At 44.6% G+C, this 20,141-nt stretch overlaps 1 protein-coding gene across 4 annotated transcripts in view; it reads right to left on the bottom strand.

Annotated features, from left to right (window-relative positions):
• Window positions 1–6,047: 6,047 nt before the first annotated feature.
• Window positions 6,048–20,141, bottom strand: part of dennd6b (DENN/MADD domain containing 6B) — an 88,189-nt gene continuing 74,095 nt past the window's right edge. For 2 of the 4 annotated variants that reach the window (XM_038811627.1, XM_038811626.1), the window contains 3 exons: window positions 12,495–12,597; window positions 9,488–9,562; window positions 6,048–6,493 (listed from right to left, as the gene is read on the bottom strand). In XM_038811627.1, coding sequence (XP_038667555.1) covers window positions 6,371–6,493; window positions 9,488–9,562; window positions 12,495–12,597 — 301 coding nt within the window. In that variant the 3' untranslated portion in view covers window positions 6,048–6,370. The remainder of the gene's footprint in view (window positions 6,494–9,487; window positions 9,563–12,494; window positions 12,598–20,141) is intronic. The other 2 variants (XR_005462323.1, XR_005462322.1) reach the window with 1 other exon arrangement.

Below are 20,141 nucleotides of genomic sequence, written 5' to 3'. Positions count from 1 at the left end.
CAATGCAGTGGAGGCTCGTCGTGGAACCAAATGGAGTTTATTAACACCAAGGAAAAATAGTAAAGGCCCCAGGCACTGGCTGCTTCAATGATTACATTTACTACTGTCTGAGAGAGGACCCCACCCTCTGGGGTGAACACCTGCTCCCAGCCCCCAAGCCAGGTGACCCTCCACTGCTGTCTTGACAGGCACCACAATCTCGATGGTTTTAGAATGTTGCAGATTGTTTCAGTCGTTGTACTGCCATACAATAGAATGCCTATAGTGCAGAAAGCCATCGGCCCATCATGTCTGCATCAACCCTCCGAAAGAGCACCTCACCCAGGCCCACTCCCCCACCTAACCTTTGGAAATGAAGGGGCAATTTAGCCTGGCCAATCCATCTAACCTGCACAGCAAACTCCAATCACCCAAAGTCAGAATCGAACCCAGGTCCCTGGTGCTGTGAGATAGTAGTGCTAACCATTGTGCCACCCATTGGTGCCATTTGTCAGTTGCTTAATTGTAATAACATTAAGTGAATAGTGTCGCGTAGGTATGTACTCTGCTGGTTTCCATTATAAAAAACAGGTCCCTAACTCACTCATTCCACCCGTTATTTTGTCGATCACCTTAAATCAGTGTCATCTAGTCACTGGCCTTTTATGCCAATGGAAACAGCTTCCCTTTATTATCAAACACCAACAGCTTTCAACAATAGCTTTCAACACCTCAAATTTCAATGTAACCTTTTCTTCACAAAATTGGACATAATACACTAGTGATTTTAAAGTTTCAGCATATTTCTTTGAACTTAGAACATACAGTGCAGAAGGAGGCCATTCGGCCCATCAAGTCTGCACCGACCCACTTAAGCCCTCACTTCCACCCTATCCTCGTAACCCAATAACCCCTCCTAACCTTTTTGGTCACTAAGGTCAATTTATCATGGCCAATCCACCTAACCTGCACGTCTTTGGACTGTGGGAGGAAACCGGAGCACCCGGAGGAAACCCACTCAGACACGGGGAGAATGTGCAGACTCCGCCCAGACAGTGACCCTGCGGGGAATGGAACCTGGGACCCTGGCGCTGTGAAGCCACAGTGCTATCCACTTGTGCGACCGTGCTGCCCAAAACTTGAAAGCCAATGATCCCCTGTGCTTTTTTTAAGTCTTCTCAACTTGTATGTACATAAATCTTTGAAGGTGGCCAGATGTCACCTACATACAGCCTCTTCAAATTATACCAGTTTATATTGCATCTCCTCACTCTTTCCAAATTACATTGCTTTGCACTTCTCAACATTAAATTGCATCAGTCCATTTCATCAGTCTATGTCTTGACGACTGTTACTACCCTAATTTTTTTAAAACTCCCATTTCAGTTTCATTTCATCTCCAAACTCTGAAATGATACATTGTATATTTTACTCCATCCGAAAAACAATATCTCACCACTGTGTTTGCTGTGTAGCTCAGACAATTTTGCTAACATTTATTTTTATTATGCAGTACTTTATCAAATGCCTTTGCAAAAGCCCATACCCACATCAACTGCACTACCCCCATCGATCTTGTTATTTTAAAGAACTCTACCAAGTTAGTTACACACAACGTGCTTTTAAGAAATCTGAGCTGGCTTTTGCTTTCTGGCCCATATTTTTCCAACTGCCAATTAATTTTGACCCGGGTCAATGTTGAAACTTTCCCAGTTATGCTAGCTGGTCTGTTGGCACTGGATTTATCCTTCTCTTGAACATTTAAATAATTGTCACCACATCAGTGGGTTCTCGCCCAGATTTTGGACGGGAAATGGAAAAAAAAATTTCAAGTATTATCCAGATTTTAATTCCCCACAATTGTCTGGGGGAGTGAATATAGATATGGAAATTACATTTCAAAACATGTGCAGGAGCATTAAGCAATAGGCCTGTATGCAAGGACAGAGAATTGTTGCATCTCATTGTGATTAACAAAATTGATCAGTTAAATATGAACAGATTCTGTGCTGTATGATTTTATTTTAGTGACCAGAATGTGATGAAGTTTAAGAAAAGGGGGAAGTTTAACACAAAATTAAGGGCAGCAGATTGGATCGGGGAAAAGCATTTATTGCTTTAAAATGTTATGCATCTTAAGATTAAATAACAAGATATTGGAAAAGTCAATGATCTTTCATCAGATGGGGAGGAGATAAATCCAACCTTGGTTAAAAAGTATTAAAGAAATTGGCTGAGCTAAAGATGAGGAAATAGAAGCAGCAAATATGCATTTCAGAACAGACGGATGTGGTGGACACACCTGATCTATGAGGAGGTGACAGAGTAGATGCGGAGCACTTTGACAAATACCACATTGGAAACTACGGGAGATACGATATGGTATTGGTGTGTAGGTCACAAACCTATAAAATCTTTTCAAAGGGAGGAAACAATTGTAATTAAGGACAATCATCATAATCCCAAATGCCTTCCCTGTTTTCCATATTCCTCTGTCCTTAAATCACCTATTCTTAAATGTTGATACTGCTTCAATCAGTGAATTCCACCTCCTCAGGGCAGCACGGTGGCGCAGTGGGTTAGCCCTGCTGCCTCACGGCGCCGAGGACCCAGGTTTGATCCCGGCTCTGGGTCACTGTCCGTGTGGAATTTGCACATTCTCCCTGTGTTTGCGTGGGTTTCGCCCCCACAACCCAAAGACGGGCAGCACGGTAGCATGGTGGTTAGCATAAATGCTTCACAGCTCCAGAGTCCCAGGTCCCAGGTTCGATTCCCGGCTGGGTCACTGTCTGTGCGGAGTCTGCACGTCCTCCCCGTGTGTGCGTGGGTTTCCTCCGGGTGCTCCGGTTTCCTCCCACAGTCCAAAGATGTGCGGGTTAGGTGGATTGGCCATGCTAAATTGCCCGTAGTGTCCTAAAAAAGTAAGGTTAAGGGGGGGTTCTTGGGTTACGGGTATAGGGTGGATACATGGGTTTGAGTAGGGTGATCATTGCTCGGCACAACATCGAGGGCCGAAGGGCCTGTTCTGTGCTGTATTGTTCTATGTTCTATGTGCAGGATGGGTGGATTGAACACACTAAATTGCCCTTTAATTGGAAAAAAATGAATTGGGTACACTAAATTTATATTTAAATAAAGAATTCCACCTCCTCAGAACTCCGGTGAAACATCTCCCACCCTCAGTCCCAAGTCTTTTACATTTATGCCTGTATCTATGATCTCTGAGTCACTGCAAACCAACTGTTTCTATCTACTCTGTCCCATTCAAAGTAATTTTAAAAAGCTTTATGAAATCACTCTTACCCGCGAATTACAGGAAAAAGACATAATATTTCAAGACTTTATCAAACACTTTTTGAGGTCATATACACAAATCCCCAATGTCCTTCATCTATCCGCTGGTAGTTACTCAGAGCACTTTTAACTTTGTATCTTCTTAAGTTCACAATAACCTGCCCTTAAATAATTTGAGTCTTTCTAAGTATTCTAAATTTTGATTCAAGAAGTTTTGTTCAAAGATCAGACACAACAGGGGGGACGTGTGGCACAGTGGTTAGCACTGGGACTGTGGCGTTGAGGACCCGGGTTCGAATCCCGGCCCTGGATCACTGTCCGTGTGGAATTTGCATATTCTCCCCATGTATGCGTGGGTTTCACCCCCACAACCCAAATATGTGCACGTTAGGTGGATTGGCCACGTTAAATTGCCCCTTAATTGGCAAAATAAAAATTGGGTACTAAAAATTTATATTAAAAAAAGATCAGGCACAATCCTGTCCTTCACTCAGCCAACTGTTGTCAATTTTGAGAATGGATTTTATCACAATTTAATTTGCACCACAACTATTGGTACATCACGATGTGGAGAAACGAACTGCTGTAATCCTACATGGCTAACAGATTGGGTCACCTCGTTGAACTCTTGTTACAGATCATACAATGCAGTTTGCTCCAAATTGCATTCTCGTATTTGATGACTGACCATTAATTAGATTTTCCAGTATAGGCTTGAACTGATATGTGGTTCAAATGTTACTTGCCACTTAAGTACCATCTCTAACACAAGAGAATCTGACCATCTTTACTTAATGTACAATACCCTTGGTGAATTCTCCACCATTAGCATCCAGGACTGTACCTATGACCAGAAACTTAATTGGACCAAACACATAAATACTGCGGCTACAAGGATAGGTTAGAGGCAGGGAATTCTGCAGTGAGAAACTCATCTCTTGATTCGTCAAAACATGTCTTCCACCTTGCTACAATTATACAGGGACTTGGTGATGCTAATATTGTGCAGTTTTGGTCTCCTTGTATGAGGATGTTCTTGCTCCGGAGGGTGTGCAGCAAGGGTTTACCAGACTGATTCCTGGGATGGCGGGACTGACGTATGAAGAGAGATTGAATCTTTAGGATTGTATTCACTGGAGTTCAGAAGAATATGGGGGGGGGGGATCTCATCTAAAATACTAACAGGGCTAGACAGGGTAGATTCAGGAAGAATGTTCCCGATGGTGGGGGTGTCCAGAACCAGGGGTCACAGTCTGAGGATACGGGGTAGACCATTTAGGACAGAGATGAGGAATTTCTTCACCCAGAGAGTGGTCGGCCTTTGGAATGCGTTACCACAGAAAGTAGTTGATGACAAAACATTGTATATGTTTTCAAGAAGAAATTAGATATAGCACATGGGGCGAAGGGGATCAAAGGATGTAGGGAGAAAGTGGGATTAGGCTATTGAGTTGGATGATCAGCCATATCACAATGAATAGTGGAGGGCCTTGAAGGGCCCTATTGGCCTGCTCCTGCTTTCTAGGTTTCTATCTACAAGGGAGAAGTTAGGAGTGTGAAGGATGCTCTCTTCTTGCCTGGCTGAGTGCAGCTCTAACAATCAAGAAACTCAACATCCAAGACAAAGCTGTCCACTTGATTGGCACCCATCTGCCACCTTAAACATTTGCTCCACCCACTACCAGCTCAGTGGCAGCATTGTGTCATGCACTGCAGCAACACACACACACCCCTTCAACTGCACCTTCCACCACCTGGAAGGGCAGAGAACACCAACACCTGCAAGTTCCCCTCCACGCAACACACCATCCTGACATAGAACGGTCACTTATTAAAAGAACATATTTCTTCAAGTGGTTTCTGATCACCTGGCATAACTTTTAACGCAACCGAAATTGGAGCGGGGTAAAAATGACAGATTGCTCTGGGATTTCCACTGAAGTTACAAGACAAGTCCTGATTAGAATGTTTTACAAAATTAAATGGAGTTGCTAATTTCAGATGTCCCAACAAAAGGAAAAGTTTAATTCCTAGAATCATATGCCATTGAAGGTGGTTAGATCATTGTCCCTGCACTGGCTCTAACCAATTAATCCCATTTACCAATTATTCCACTGTAGTCCAGTGACTGTTTCTTTATGTTAAGTATTAATTCAATTTGCTTTTGAAAGCTACAACTGAAACTGTTTCCACCACCCTTTTAGACAGTAAATCCACTATACACTTGTCCTTCCTAATTTTGAACACTAATTCACAAGAGTAAATTCACAAGACAGCACCATGGTGCAGTGGAGTTAACACTGCTGTCTCATGGCGCCGAGGACCCAGGTTTGATCCTGGTCCTGGGTCACTGTCCCCATGTTTGTGTGGGTCTCACCCCCACAACCCAAAGATGTGCAGGGTAGTTAATTGACCATGCTAAATTACCCCTTAATTGGAAAAAAATAATAATCGGGCACTTTAAATTTGTGGGCGGTGCAGTGGCTAACACTGCTGCTTCACAATGTCAGGGACCCAGGTTCAATTCCAGCCTCAGGTGACTGTGTGGAGTTTGTATGTTCTCCCCGTATCTGCTTGAGTTTCCTCCCAGTCCAAAGATGTGTGGGTCAGGTGATAGGTGGGGGAGTGGGCCTTGGTGGGGTGCTCTTTCAGAGGATTGGTGTAGACTCGATGGGCTAAATGGCCTCCTTCTGCACTGTAGTGATTATATGATTCTGACGAATGTTGGCCTTGCCAGCAACACTCTCCTCCCATGAAGTGAAAGAAACAGCAACACGGGTTTAAAACTGTTTAATTAAATCCTGTGATACCTTTTTCAAAACTAACAGTAATGTGCGATGTAGTCCTATTCCTGTGTAAGCGAGGCTGCACCACAGATATTTTAGTTCATCGTTCCCAATTCATTCTGACTGCTGAATAGCAGCTTTCACTCTGGTGCAATCCTACCAAATCATCCAATTCTGTCTTTGTACAATGGAAGTTTCAGACCCCAAGAAGAGGAAACAGATGAGTGTCCAGAGTGAATTCTCTGCTGCTTTCCTCTTTCTCTGCTGCTTTCCTCTGAGCTGAGCTATTTGCAGGTCACTTGCCGCTCCAATCAGTGTCGATGCAACACCACTTGTAGATCATCAGGCAGGGAACTGATTACAGTTTCCAGGTACAACTCCAGCTTCTCCAGCAAGTCTTCCCTGACTGGGAGCTGATGAACTCTTGCTTTTATCTGGAAAGGAAAACATACCCACTAAATTAACTAATTTGATCAACAAATGAAAAAGACTATATAATTATGCAGTGATTTTAAAAATGTTGGACATGTTCAGCATGTCAGGCACCATCAATGGATGATTTCAAGAATCTGCAATATTTTTTTGTAATTATTTTTATTATTCATTTTACAGGATGTTGGCATCGCTGGCTAGGCCAGCGTTTACAGGATGTTGGCATCGCTGGCTAGGCCAGCGTTTACAGGATGTTGGCATCGCTGGCTAGGCCAGCGTTTACAGGATGTTGGCATCGCTGGCTAGGCCAGCGTTTACAGGATGTTGGCATCGCTGGCTAGGCCAGCGTTTACAGGATGTTGGCATCGCTAGCTAGGCCAGCGTTTACAGGATGTTGGCATCGCTGGCTAGGCCAGCATTTACAGGATGTTGGCATCGCTGGCTAGGCCAGCGTTTACAGGATGTTGGCATCGCTGGCTAGGCCAGCGTTTACAGGATGTTGGCATCGCTGGCTAGGCCAGCGTTTACAGGATGTTGGCATCGCTGGCTAGGCCAGCGTTTACAGGATGTTGGCATCGCTGGCTAGGCCAGCGTTTACAGGATGTTGGCATCGCTGGCTAGGCCAGCGTTTACAGGATGTTGGCATCGCTGGCTAGGCCAGCGTTTACAGGATGTTGGCATCGCTGGCTAGGCCAGCGTTTACAGGATGTTGGCATCGCTGGCTAGGCCAGCATTTACAGGATGTTGGCATCGCTGGCTAGGCCAGCGTTTACAGGATGTTGGCATCGCTGGCTAGGCCAGCGTTTACAGGATGTTGGCATCGCTGGCTAGGCCACCATTTATTGCTCTTGAGAAGGTGGTGATGAGTTGCAGCGTAGGAGACTATTCAATTTGTATCTCAAGAATACAAAGGGATTAGAAACTATGTTCCATCTTTACCAGTATTTATCCAGAATACTGGATTCAGTTCTGGACACTACCTTCAGAAGGATACATCAGTCTTGAAGGAGGTAATGTGCATATACACAAGAATAGTACTAGTGTTTGAAGGGTGAAATGATGAGGACAAGTTGCATATACTAGACTTGTATTCCCCAAGTAGAAGATTAAGGGATTATCTAAATGACATATTTAAAGATCATAAATGGATTCAATACAATAAATATATATATATTATATATATATAAACATGGGTTTAAGAGTTATGGAGCCAATGTGGGTAGATGACATTAAAATACAGATTAACCATGATACAGTCATTAGAAACTTTTCCTGTAAGTTGGGGAATCTAGGATATTTGGGGGGTGGGGGGTCCAAGCCTAGAAATTAGAGCCATCCTTTCTGGACTGAAGTTAGGAAACACTTTTTTTCACACACACAGTGGTAGCAGTTTGGAATTCTCAGTACTACCGTTGATGCGGGTCAGTTATAAATGGGTTTAACCGACAGAACAGGAACTTATTCCAAATTAAACACTTTCTCTGCAAGAAGATGGCAATGTACCCCAGGGCCCCGAAAGACACACTACTAGAGGAACTAATGTACATGGACAATAAAGAGGGGGGGGGGGGGGGGGGGATGCAGAACATCTATGGACGGTTACTGGATTGGGAAAGACTACCACTGGACGAAGCCAGATGAAAATGGGAGGATGGACTGGGACGGAAGTGGGTTGGGGACTCTGGAGCGAAACACTGAGTAGGGCCAACTCCACCTCCTCCTGCGCAAGGCTAAGCCTCATGCAGTTTAAAGTAGTGCACAGAGCGCATCTAACCAGGACCAGAATGAACAAGTTCTTCCGGAAGTGGAAGATAAATGCGAACGGTGCCAGGGGGGCCCAGCCAACCACGCCCACATGTTCAGAGCCTGCCCCAGACTTGTTGGTTTCTGGACAGTCTTCTTCAAGGCAATGTCCAAGGTTGTGAGGGTGGAGCAGTGCCCGAGAATGGCAGTCTCGGGGTATCAGGCCAGCCAGAACTACATATGGGAAAGAGGGCTGACGCCCTGGCTTTTGCTTCCTTCATCGCACACCAGAGAATCCTACTCAGCTGGCAATCAGCGGCACCACCCACAGCTGCAGACTGGCTGGCAGACATGTTGGAATTCTCCATGGGGGCCAATTGTCAGGCTGTTCCAAGACCCCTAGGGGGGAGCAGACAAGAACACATACAATGAGGAGGAGCAAACGGGGGAGAGATGAGGAGGGAACCCAAGGGAGTAACAGAGGGAAACATGGGGAAAAGGGGAGGGGGCAGGAAGCCCCACCCCCTTAAACCCACAAGGACAACAATAAAAGCCACAGAAAAGAGGAGCTTAGCTCGCAGAAGAGGGGACTACCAAGGGGGGGGGGGGGGGGGGGGGGGGAAGTATGTTAAAAAGTATGTAAATATGAAACTGTATAACATGTAAACATCAGGTGCACTATTCATTAAATTGTTCTGTAAAAATTGAAAAATGCCAATTAAAATATTTTTTTAAACTGAAGGGTTTATGAGAAAATTAATTTTGTTTGAGAAAGGATTGAGGGGATCTACTGTAAAGTTGGATCAATGGTGTTGATCTATGAAAAACGGGCCTGTTTATTTAATCCCAATTGCTGGTAGATATGATTGAAGGATATATTTTAAAAATGACATTTTTTTTTAAGCTCCAATTCTACTGACCAAGCAGTGTTTTGATAAAAAGGTTTTGATGCTATAGTCAATGACAAAGCCTGGAACTGCTCAGAAATGAGATAACAGGGAAAGATGTCCACTGGAAAACAACAGTAAGAGACCACGGTCAGGATTAAAGTAAGTGATTGGTGTGGGAAGATAGAATAGGAAGAGCTTAGGCACAGTCTCGGACTCCATCCAATATTTAATAAATGGATCTATCCTGATGTTAATAAAGGATAAACTAAAGGACTTTTTAAAAATGATTTTCCCATCACATTGATGACAAACGTTAACAGTCTAATTAATAGACAGACATAAAATAGCAAAGGGAAATATTACCAATTTCTCACGGAGTTTCAAAACCAGGTCCACAACTTCCACTTCAGACTTTTCTCGAACCCACATCAGCAGATCCTAGTAAAAAGAAAAGTAAATAGATTTTCACTCTTACTTTTATTTTATTTTTTATTAACTTTAAGAGTATCCCCCCCCCCCCCCCCCCCCCCCCCCCCCCCAAATTAAGGGGTAATTTAGCATGGCCAATTCACATACCCTATACATCTTTTTGGTTGTGGGGGTGAGACCCATGCAGACACGGGGAGAATGTGCAAACTCCACATGGACAGTGACCCAGGGTGGGATCGAACCACTGTGCCACGATGCCGCCCACTGTTCAAGTTACTAAATAAAAATGCTAAACACACCCAAACCCTAGATAAATTCCTGTTGCAGAAGCAAGGGTTTGCAAGGTGCTGAGGGGGTGGATGTTGATTTGGACATCTGTTTAAAAAAAAAAAAATTTAGAGTACCCAATTATTTTTTTCCAATTAAGGGGCAATTTAGTGTCGTCAGTCCCCAACCTGCACATCTTTGGGTTGTGGGGGTGAAACCCACGCAGACACGGGGAGATTGTGCAAACTATTTAGACATCTGTGATTGTTTTCGAAATCATACTCAAGAGATCCTGTTTGACGAGTTTGATGATTTGTTGCTGGTGTTTTCGATATTGTACCCTACAGATCCTGTTTGACTAGTTTGATAACCTGTTGTTGGTGTTTTAATGGCTGGTTTACATTCACTGGTGTACATCATGGACATGGGTATAGAGGGCATAATTTCAAAGTCTGCACATGACACGAAACTCAAATGTAGTAAACAAAGAGTGTAACAAATTCAGAAAGACACCGACTGATAACATGGGCAGAGAAATGTGAGGAAGAATGAGAAGAAGCAATAGAAACTAAATGGTAAAGTTTTAAAGTGGGTACAAGAATAGAGACTCCTGGGTGTACATTAACAAACCTTTGACGGTGGCAGGATAAGCAGAGAAGGCTGTTCAAAAAAGATACTCGGACTCGGCGGGGGTTGGCGGTCCCAATAAATAAGCAGGTAGCGTTTGAGGTGGGGAATATCGTAGTGGACTCAGGGGGAAGGTTCATAATGGTGAGTGGGAAATTGGGAGGGGATGCCACTGGTCGCGGTAAACGTTTATGCCCCAAATTGGGACGATATTGAGTTCATGAGACGGGTGCTGGGGAAGATCCCAGACCTGGACTCGCACTGGCTAATAGGGGGTGGATTTCAATACAGTTATTGAGCGGAAATTGGATCGGTCGAGTCCACGGTTGGGGAGAATATCACTGGTGGCGAGGGAATTGAAAGGGTTTGTGGAGTGCATGGTCCCGAAAGGTAATTTGGACATTCTGAATTCTCCCTCTGTGTACCCGGAAAGGCGCTGGAATGTGGCAACTAGGGGCTTTTCACAGTAACTTCATTGCAGTGTTAATGTAAGCCTACTTGTGAAAATAAAGATTGTAAAAAATAATAAGTGTTGGATTAGAATGAGTCCTGGCCAGTATTTTCATTGTAACCAAGATTCTCAGATTTAGTCCCAGTCCAGTGAGCAGAGATGAATTCTGGTCTCTGATTAATCATTTAACATCCAACAAGGCACTGACAAATGATGGGACACACTAACCTTTCTATCATAGTCAGCCAAGTTCCTTGATAGGGATATTTTAATGAAAATAACCGAGAGCTCAATCTGCTAATCAGAAGGCACCGGTAGAAACGTGTGTCCCTGTGCTGCTTGGTATAAACAGAAGACTTAAAATGATTAATTTCTTCATTAAATGGTTAAAAATTCACACCATTATAAATTTTAAAATTGCGTGTTGTGCTCCAACACCAAATACCTGACAAAATCCCATGTAGGCGTTGGGATGAACATCAGCACCAACAGGGTTTGCTGATCATTACCCTGGGCTTTTTGTACACAGCAAACTTTGAGCTCAAGACCATGATAGGTAATTTCAAAGATATGGGCAGTTAGAACGTTTTCACAAGCGTGACCTTAAAAGAGCTTAAATACATCCTTCACCACCCAACACCTGACCTTCACTAGACTGTAGTCACCCAATCACTCCTTTCCCCAATGACTAATACTGGCATCCAGTCATCCAACATATTACGTTTAAGATGTTTGGCTTCATTTTCAAAATTTCCCCACAGCCTAGCTCAATCAAGTTACTCCAGCATGAAATCCCCTTTTCAGCACCTTTGATGCCCTTGGGCCGGTTATCTGGAAATGCCCTCAGCCGCCATGAGTCTTCATTTTTTTTTTTAAAAACCTTCCTCAAAATTCATCCTTTCAAGCTTGCTTTCAGTCACCTCTCTGATTGCTCCCTCTAGTCAAAGATTTTTATTTATTTATTTTTTTTCCTAGTAGAGTAGGAGGGATAAAATGGAGTAGAGTAGGAGGGATAAAATGGCGGGTAGTACCGGTGGGAGAGGAGCAGGCTTGTGCCGTATGTTACGATTGAAGTATTGAATGTACGTGGATGTTTGCACATTTTTGCCTTTTTTGCTTTCTTTCTGTTGATGTCTGTAACAGCTTACAAAGCCAAAAACTACCTCAATAAAATTGTTTATTAAAAAAAAAAGATTTTTTTCCTACCTCTTCGATAAAGTGCAGTGGGACATTGGTGTTAAAGATGCTGCACAGATGTAAGTTATTGAAGCAATAGAGATATGGCAGGGTTGGGGTGGCACAGTGGTTAGCATTGCTGCCTCACGCACTGAGGACCCGGGTTCGATCATGGCCCCGTATCACTGTCTGTGTGGAGTTTGCATATTCTCCCCTTGTCTGCGTGGGTCTCACCCCCACAACCCAAAGATGTGCAAGGTAAGTGGATTGGTCGTACTAAATTGTCCCTTAATTGGGGAAAAAAAAATTGGATGCTTTAAAATTAAAAAAAAAAGACATATGGCAGGGTTGATCTGAACAGCTGTCTTCACCCAAAGCTATTTTGCAATATCTAAAGCTTCGACGATGACCCGTACTTACTGCCTCACACAACACCTCAAGGTGAAGAATCTCCAGCTTCTTACACATCTCCTGGTATCTCATTCGAAACCAGCCATCAAAGTTAGGAGATTTTAAAAACCGTCTGTCAATTCAAGAAAACAAATTCTGCTCAGACCAATAACCTAATACAGTAGTACCTCAGAATTATAGACACGTGAGCAGGCTCATAATACAGCAGAGAACCAAGTTGAGTATAGAAAGCATAGGGGAGAACTGAAAAAGGAAATGAAAGGGGCAAATAGTGTGGATAAAAATAGATTAGCGGCTGACATAAAAAGGAACCCAAAGGTCTGTTATAAACATGTAAAGAGTAGTCCAAGAAAGTGTGGAGACAATTAAGGACCTAAAAGCAGAAAACGTAACAGAGTAAGGAGAAAGAACCTGGCATTGAGACTAACGTGATTGCTTTACACAAGAGTCGATGCAGACTGTAATCATCTAGTCATCCGCTCTACCAGCTGAGCTATCGAAGGAGAGGCTGAGTCGATGCAGACTTGATGGACAAAAAAGGAGATTTACTTGTGGTGGGCATGGCCAAGGTATTATTGGAGTACTTGACAGAGGATGCCTGCCAATATCATTGTAATGCAGGATCCAGTAGAGAAATTGGACAGGACAAAACGAGTTAAAGAGGGCATAACTTAACATAATTTAACTGGGAATGTTCAAAGCCCCAATGTATTGAATCCTAGGTTGATGAAGGAAGTCAGGATGGAAACTATGAAGGGTCTGGCTACAATGTTCTGTATCTAATCCGCCTTACATATGGGAGCGGTGCCAGAGAATTGGAAGATTGCAAATGTTACATAGAAAGGGAAGGAAAATAAATTTGTCATCTGCAGGCTGATCAGCCTAACTTTGGTAATGGAGAAATTTCGAGACAGAATCAGATTTTATTGGCCCCAAGTGGCAAGCTAGGGAGCAGGAGTGGAGTAGATGGTAAAAAGCCTGGGAGCATATCCTCAACACAGATTTGTCGCCGTGTATTTTTCACGCAGTGGAAATTACATCAGCTTGGCCATTGCCAACCAGACACAGATGGCAAAGTTAATTAATTATAAGGTCAATTGACAGCCCTTCTCCCAGGCTGTCTGCACTTTGCCACTGGTGGCGATGCCATCGGGGAAGGGGGAATTGGGGGGGGGGGGGGGGGGGGGGGGGGGGGGAGAGAGAGACAGAGACAGAAACAGCTGAATGGCGATAGTGTCCAGCGGTGGTTTGTGGGGGGGGGGGGGGGATCAATCCACAGCCCAATAATGTATACTGTAAATGCAGTAGACAGTGGGGCGGGTAGTGACAAACTTCATCAGGACATTAATCAATAAAACACATGGCAAATGAAATGACAGTACAGAAAAATGTGAAGTGTTGCACTGCCTCCATTATCAGAGGGATAGCATACAAAACACAAGGAAGTTCTGCTAAACTTTTATAAATCAGTGGTCAGGTCCCAGCTGGAATACTACATCCAATCCTAACATGACTCTTTAAAAAGGATGTCAATGCCTTGGAAAAGGTGCAGAGAAGATTTACTTGAATGGAATCAGGGACAGAGGACTTCAATTGTGTGGAGTGACTAAAGAAGCTGAGATTGTTCTTGGAGAGACGGGTACATGGAGATTTAATAAAGTGTCCAAAATCTTGAGGTTTTGATAGGGTAAATAAGGAGAAACTGTTTCCAGTGGTAGAAGGGTCATTAACCAGAAGACCAATACTTCAGAAAATGGTAAAAGAACTGGAACCAACACGAGGCTAGACATATTTATGCAGCAAGTTATGATCTGGAATACACTGCCTAAAAATGTGGTGGAAACAGATTTGCAATAACTCTCAAAAGGGAATTGGGTAAATACTTGAAGAGAAAACAATTGTAGGACTACGGGGAAAGAGTAGGAATGTGCGTGTTCTTTCAAAGAGCTGGCACAGACACAACGTGCCTCCTTATGTGTTGTATCATTCTATCTGTGGGCCAATTTAGCTCAGTTGGCTGGACTGCTGGGTCGGGATGCAGAACGAAGCCAGCAGCATGGGTTCAATTCCCGTATTGGTTGAAGTTATTCATAAAGTCTCTGCCTTCGCAACCTTGCCCTTCGCCGGAGGTTATTCATATAGGCCTGTGTGGTGATCCTCAGGTTAAATCACCACCAGCCAGCTCTCCCCCTCAAAGGGGAAAGTAGCCTATGGTCATCTGGGACTATGGCGACTTTACCTTCATCATTCTATGATTGAAAACCTTCATCCAAGGTTACTGACATAAGGTTCAAGTTCTTCCTGTTTGCAGTGACTGAAATACCAATCATTGTGATTGGATTTAAGAAAGAATTTTGAAGGTGGAGAGCGCTGTACTGAGAAGCACTTTAGGGAAGAATTCCAAAGTGTGGGGTTAGTTGGCTGCAGGATCTGCCGATTAGTAGAGTATTGTGGTGGGGTGGGAATAGGAAAACAGTGGGCAACAAAGTGAGAATTGAGAGAAATTGCATAGATAGGAAGTGGCATAGCCATGAAAGAAACTGAACACAAGGTACACAAATCAATGTGCTGAAGGATAGGTTGGCAACAGCAGCTGAGAGGTAATGTTTTGTTTGGTAAATTACCTGTTGTTAAGTTGGAGTTTATGCAAGACATCATTAATAACCTGAATCTAGAAGCAAAGATATTGTTAGGAAAACAAAGGTGGTATAAAGGGATTTATATTTGTATTGGTAGACATTAGAAATAAGGTACAGTTTTAAATGTGTTTAATGTTTTTGTGCCTGGAAGGGTCAAACCTATAGTTAGATACATGCTGGATAACAGTGATTGTATGTGGGGGGGTTGCTTAAATTCCAACTATGTTTCTAATGTGCTTAGAGAGGGTTATGGCGTGAAGAATAAATAAATCAGCAGTGATTTCTTACCAAACTAATGTGGCAGGGGATGGGATCCAATGTAGGAAGTCGGAGGGAAGTAAAACGGGGCCAGAAACAAAAAGCAGTAAGTGGGAAAGTGTAAGGCAGAGAAGCCATAGTCAAAAATCAAAAAGGGCCACAGTACACGGTACAGTGACTGAGGAGAGTGTGAAAAGGGAGGTGGCCAATGCAGGATTGAGAGTGTTGTATCTAAATGCGCGCAATATACGGAACAAGGTAAATGAGCTTGTTGCGCACATTGAAATTGGCCGGTACAATGTTGTGGGCATCACAGAGATGTGGCTGCAAGGGGATCAGGGCTGCGATCTAAATATCCAAGGATCTTTGTCCTATCGAAAGGACAGGTAGATGGGCATAGGGGGTGGGATTGCATTGTTAGTAAGGAATGAAGTTAAATCGATAGCAAGGAGCAATATAGGATCAGAAGGCATAGAATCTGTATGGGTAGAGTTGAGGAATCGCAAAGGTAAAAAGACCCTGATGGGAGTTATGTAAAGGCCCCTTAGCAGTAGTCAGGATGTGGGGCAGAAAATAAATCAGGAGACAGAAAAGGCATGTAAAAAAGGCAATATTACAATAATCATGGGGGACTTCAATATGCAAGTGGACTGGGAAAATCAGGTTGGTAGTGGATCCCAAGAAATGGAATTTGTGGAATGTCTAAGAGATGGTTTTTTAAGAGCAACTTGTGACAGAGCCTACTAGGGAACAGGCAATTCTGGATTTGGTGATGTGTAATGAGGGAGTCTTGATTAGGGAACTTAAGGTGAAGGAACCCTCGGAGCAGTGACCACAATATGATAGAATTTACCCTGCAGTTTGAGAGGGAGAAGCTGCAATGAGATATAACAGTATTACAATTAAATAAGGGTAACTACAAAGACATGAGGGAGGAGCTGGCCAGAGTTGATTGGCGAAGGAGCCTTGCAGGGAAGACAGTGGAACAGCAATGGCAGGAGTTTTTGGGGGTTATTAGGGAGGCACAACAGAAATTCAACCCAAGGAGGAGGAAACATGCTAAGGAGAGGACAAGGCATCCATGGCTGACTAGGGATGTCAAGGACAGCACAAAGGCTAAGGAAAAAGCATACAAAATGGCGAGGATTTGTGGGAAACCAGAGGCTTGGGAAGCTTTTAAAAGCGAGCAGAGGACAACTAAAAAAGCAATAAGGGGGTAGAAGATGAAGTACGAGTGCAAGCTAGCTAGTAATATAAAGGAAGATAGGAAGAGATTTTTTCAATATATAAAAGGTAAGAGAGATGCAAAAATAGACATTGGACCACTAGAAAATGTGGCTGGAGAAGTAATAATAGGAAACAAAGAAATGGCAGATGAACTGAATAGTTACTTTGCATCTGTCTTCACGGTGGAAGACACCAGCGGGATTCCAAAGCTCCAGGAGAACCAGGGGGCAGAGGTGAGTGCAGTGACCATTACCAAGGAGAAGGTTCAGGGGAAACTGAAAGGTCAGAAGGTGGATAAGTCACCTGGACCAAATGGACTACACCCCAGGGTCCTAAAAAAGATAGCTGAGGAAATTGTGGCGGCATTAGTGATGATCTTTCAGGAATCACTGGAGGCAGGAAGGGTTCTCGAGGACTGGAAGGTGGCTAATGTAACACCACTGTTTAAGAAGGGAGGGAGGCAGAAGACGGTAAATTACAGGCCGGTTAGCCTGACTTCGGTCATTGGTAAGATTTTAGAGTCTGTTATTAAAGATGAGATCACGAAGCACTTGGAAGTGCATGGCAAAATCGGACTGAGTCAGCACGGCTTTGTCAAAGGGAGGTCGTGTCTGAAAAATCTATTAGAGTTCTTTGAGGAGGTAATAAGCAAGTTAGACAAAGGAGAATCAGTGCACGTGATTTATTTTTTAATTTTTTTTATTTTTATAAATTTAGATTACCCAATTATTTTTTCCAATTAAGGGGCAATTTAGTGTGACCAATCCACCTACTCTGCACATTTTTGGGTTGTGGGGGCGAAACCCACGCAGACACGGGGAGAATGTGCAAACTCCACACGGACAGTGAACCAGAGCCGGGATCGAACCTGGGACCTCAGCGCCGTGAGGCAGCTGTGCTAACCACTAGGCCACCGTGCTGCCCTGGACGTGATTTATTTAGATTTCCAAAAGGCCTTTGACAAGGTGCCGCATAGGAGACTGTTAAATAAGTTAAAAGCCCATGGGGTTAAGGGTAAGATCCTGGCATGGATAGAGGATTGGCTGACTGGCAGAAGGCAAAGATTGTGGATAAAGGGGTCTTTCTCAGGCTGGCAGCCGGTGACTAGTGGTGTGCCTCAGGGGTCTGTGCTGGGACCACAACTTTTTACAATATACATTAATGATCTGGAAGAAGGTACTGAAGGCACTGTTGCTAAGTTTGCAGATAATACAAAGATCTGTAGAGGGACAGGTAGTATTGAGGAAGCAAGGGGGCTGCAGAAGGACTTGGAAAAGCTAGGAGAGTGGGCAATGAAGTGACAAATGAAATACAATGTGGAAAAGTGAGGTTATGCACTTTGGAAGGAGGAATCTAGGCATAGACTATTTTCTAAATCGGGAAATGCTTCGGAAAGCAGAAGCACAAAGGGACGTGGGAGTCCTTGTTCACGATTCTCTTAAGGTTAATATGCAGGTTCAGTCAGCAGTTAAGAAGGCAAATGCAATGTTAGCATTCATGTCAAGAGGGCTGGAATGCAAGACCAGGGATGTACTTCTGAGGCTCTGGTCAGACCCCATTTGGAGTATTGTGATCAGTTTTGGGCCCCATATCTAAGGAAGGATGTGCTGGCCTTGGAAAGGGTCCAGAGGAGGTTCACAAGAATGATCCCTGGAATGAAGAACGTCGTATGAGGAACGTTTGAGGACTCTGTCTGTACTCGTTGGAGTTTAGAAGGATGAGAGAGGATCTTATTGAAACGTACAAGATACTGCAAGGCCTGGATAGAGTGGATGTGGAGAGGATGTTTCCACTTGTAGGAAAAACTAGAACCAGAGGACACCATCTCGGATTAAAGGGACGATCCTTTAAAACAGAGATGAGGAGGAGTTTTTTCAGCCAGAGGATGGTGAATCTGTGGAACTCTTTGCCGCAGAAGGCTGTGGAGGCCAATTCAGAGTGTCTTTAAGGTAGAGATAGATAGGTTCTTGATTAATAAGGGGATCAAGGGTTATGGGGAGAAGGCAGGAGAATGGGGATGAGAAAAATATCAGCCATGATTGAATGGCGGAGCAGACTTGATGGGCCAAGTGGCCTAATTCTGCTCCTATGTCATATGGTCCTTGTATGGTGGAGAAGTTTTTAAAGTTTTAGTTTAGCTACTTTGATTGCAGTTGGAGATAGCTAGCGAGAGAGAAGGCAGCTCTCACTGTTCTGCCAGAAGCAATTGGTTTAGAAAGCTAGAGAGGGAACATCTCGCTCAGCTTTGTTAGAAGAAAAGCCATACCATGAGTGATGGTTAAGAAACCAGTGCAAAGCTGAATGTCATCATGATGCCGGCGATTGAGGGGGAGGCAGAGATAGGGGTGGCGCTGGATGCGGAGAAGGCCTTCGATAGAGTGGAGTGGGGGTACCTATGGGAGGTGTTGGGGAGGTTTGGATTTGGTGAAGGGTTCATTAGATGGGTACGGCTGCTATACGAGGCCCCGATGGCGTGCGTGGCCACGAATAGGAGGAGGTCGGAGTACTTCCGGCTTTACCGAGGGACCAGGCAGGGCTGCCCCCTGTCCCCCTTGTTGTTTGCACTGGCAATCGAGCCGCTGGCGATGGCGTTGAGAGATTCAGAGAGGTGGAGAGGCTTGGTGCGGGGTGGAGAGGAACATAGGTTGTCGTTGTACGCCGACGACCTGTTACTATATGTGGCGGACCCGGTGAGAGGGATGCCGGGAGTGATGGAGTTGCTAGCCGAGTTTGGGACCTTTTCAGGCTATAAATTAAATTTAGGCAAGAGCGAGGTGTTTGTGGTGCACCCTGGAGACCAGGAGGAAGGAATTGGTAGGCTCCCGCTTAGGCGGGCAGGGGAGCGCATTAGGTACCTGGGGGTGCAGGTGGCCAGGGACTGGGGGACTCTTCACAAGCATAACTTCACCAGACTTGTAGATCAGATGGAGGAGGAGTTCAAGAGGTGGGACATGCTGCCATTGTCGTTGGCGGGGAGGGTACAGTCCGTCAAAATGACGGTGCTTCCGAGGTTCTTGTTCCTCTTTCAGTGCCTGCCCATATTTATCCCCAGGGCCTTCTTTAGGAGAGTGACTAGCAGTATTTTGAGCTTTGTGTGGGCACATGGGACTCCGAGAGTGAAGAGGGTGTTCCTGAAGCGAGGAAGGGATAGAGGCGGGCTGGCGCTGCCCAACCTTCTGGGGTACTATTGGGCAGCCAATGTGTCAATGGTGCGTAAATGGGTGATGGAGGGGGGGGGGGGGGGGGGGGGGCGGCGGCGTCATGTAGAGGTACGAGCCTGGGTGCCATGGTAACGGCACCGTTGCCGCTCTCCCCTAAGAGGTTTACCACGAGCCCGGTGGTGGCGGCGACCCTAAGAATCTGGGGACAGTGGAGACGGCATCGGGGGGAAACAGGGGGCTCGATGGAGGCTCCACTGGGTGGCAACCATCGGTTCATCCCGGGGAACACGGATGGGGGATTTAGGGGGTGGCAAAGGGCGCGCATCAGCAAATTGAGGGACCTGTTTATTGGCGGGAGGTTTGCGGGCCTG

The sequence above is a fragment of the Scyliorhinus canicula genome, chromosome 11 (assembly GCF_902713615.1).
Source record: "Scyliorhinus canicula chromosome 11, sScyCan1.1, whole genome shotgun sequence".
Taxonomy (NCBI): Eukaryota; Metazoa; Chordata; class Chondrichthyes; order Carcharhiniformes; family Scyliorhinidae; genus Scyliorhinus; species Scyliorhinus canicula.
The sequence above is the reverse complement of the archived record's forward strand: the minus strand, read 5'-3'. Positions and strand labels throughout refer to the sequence as shown.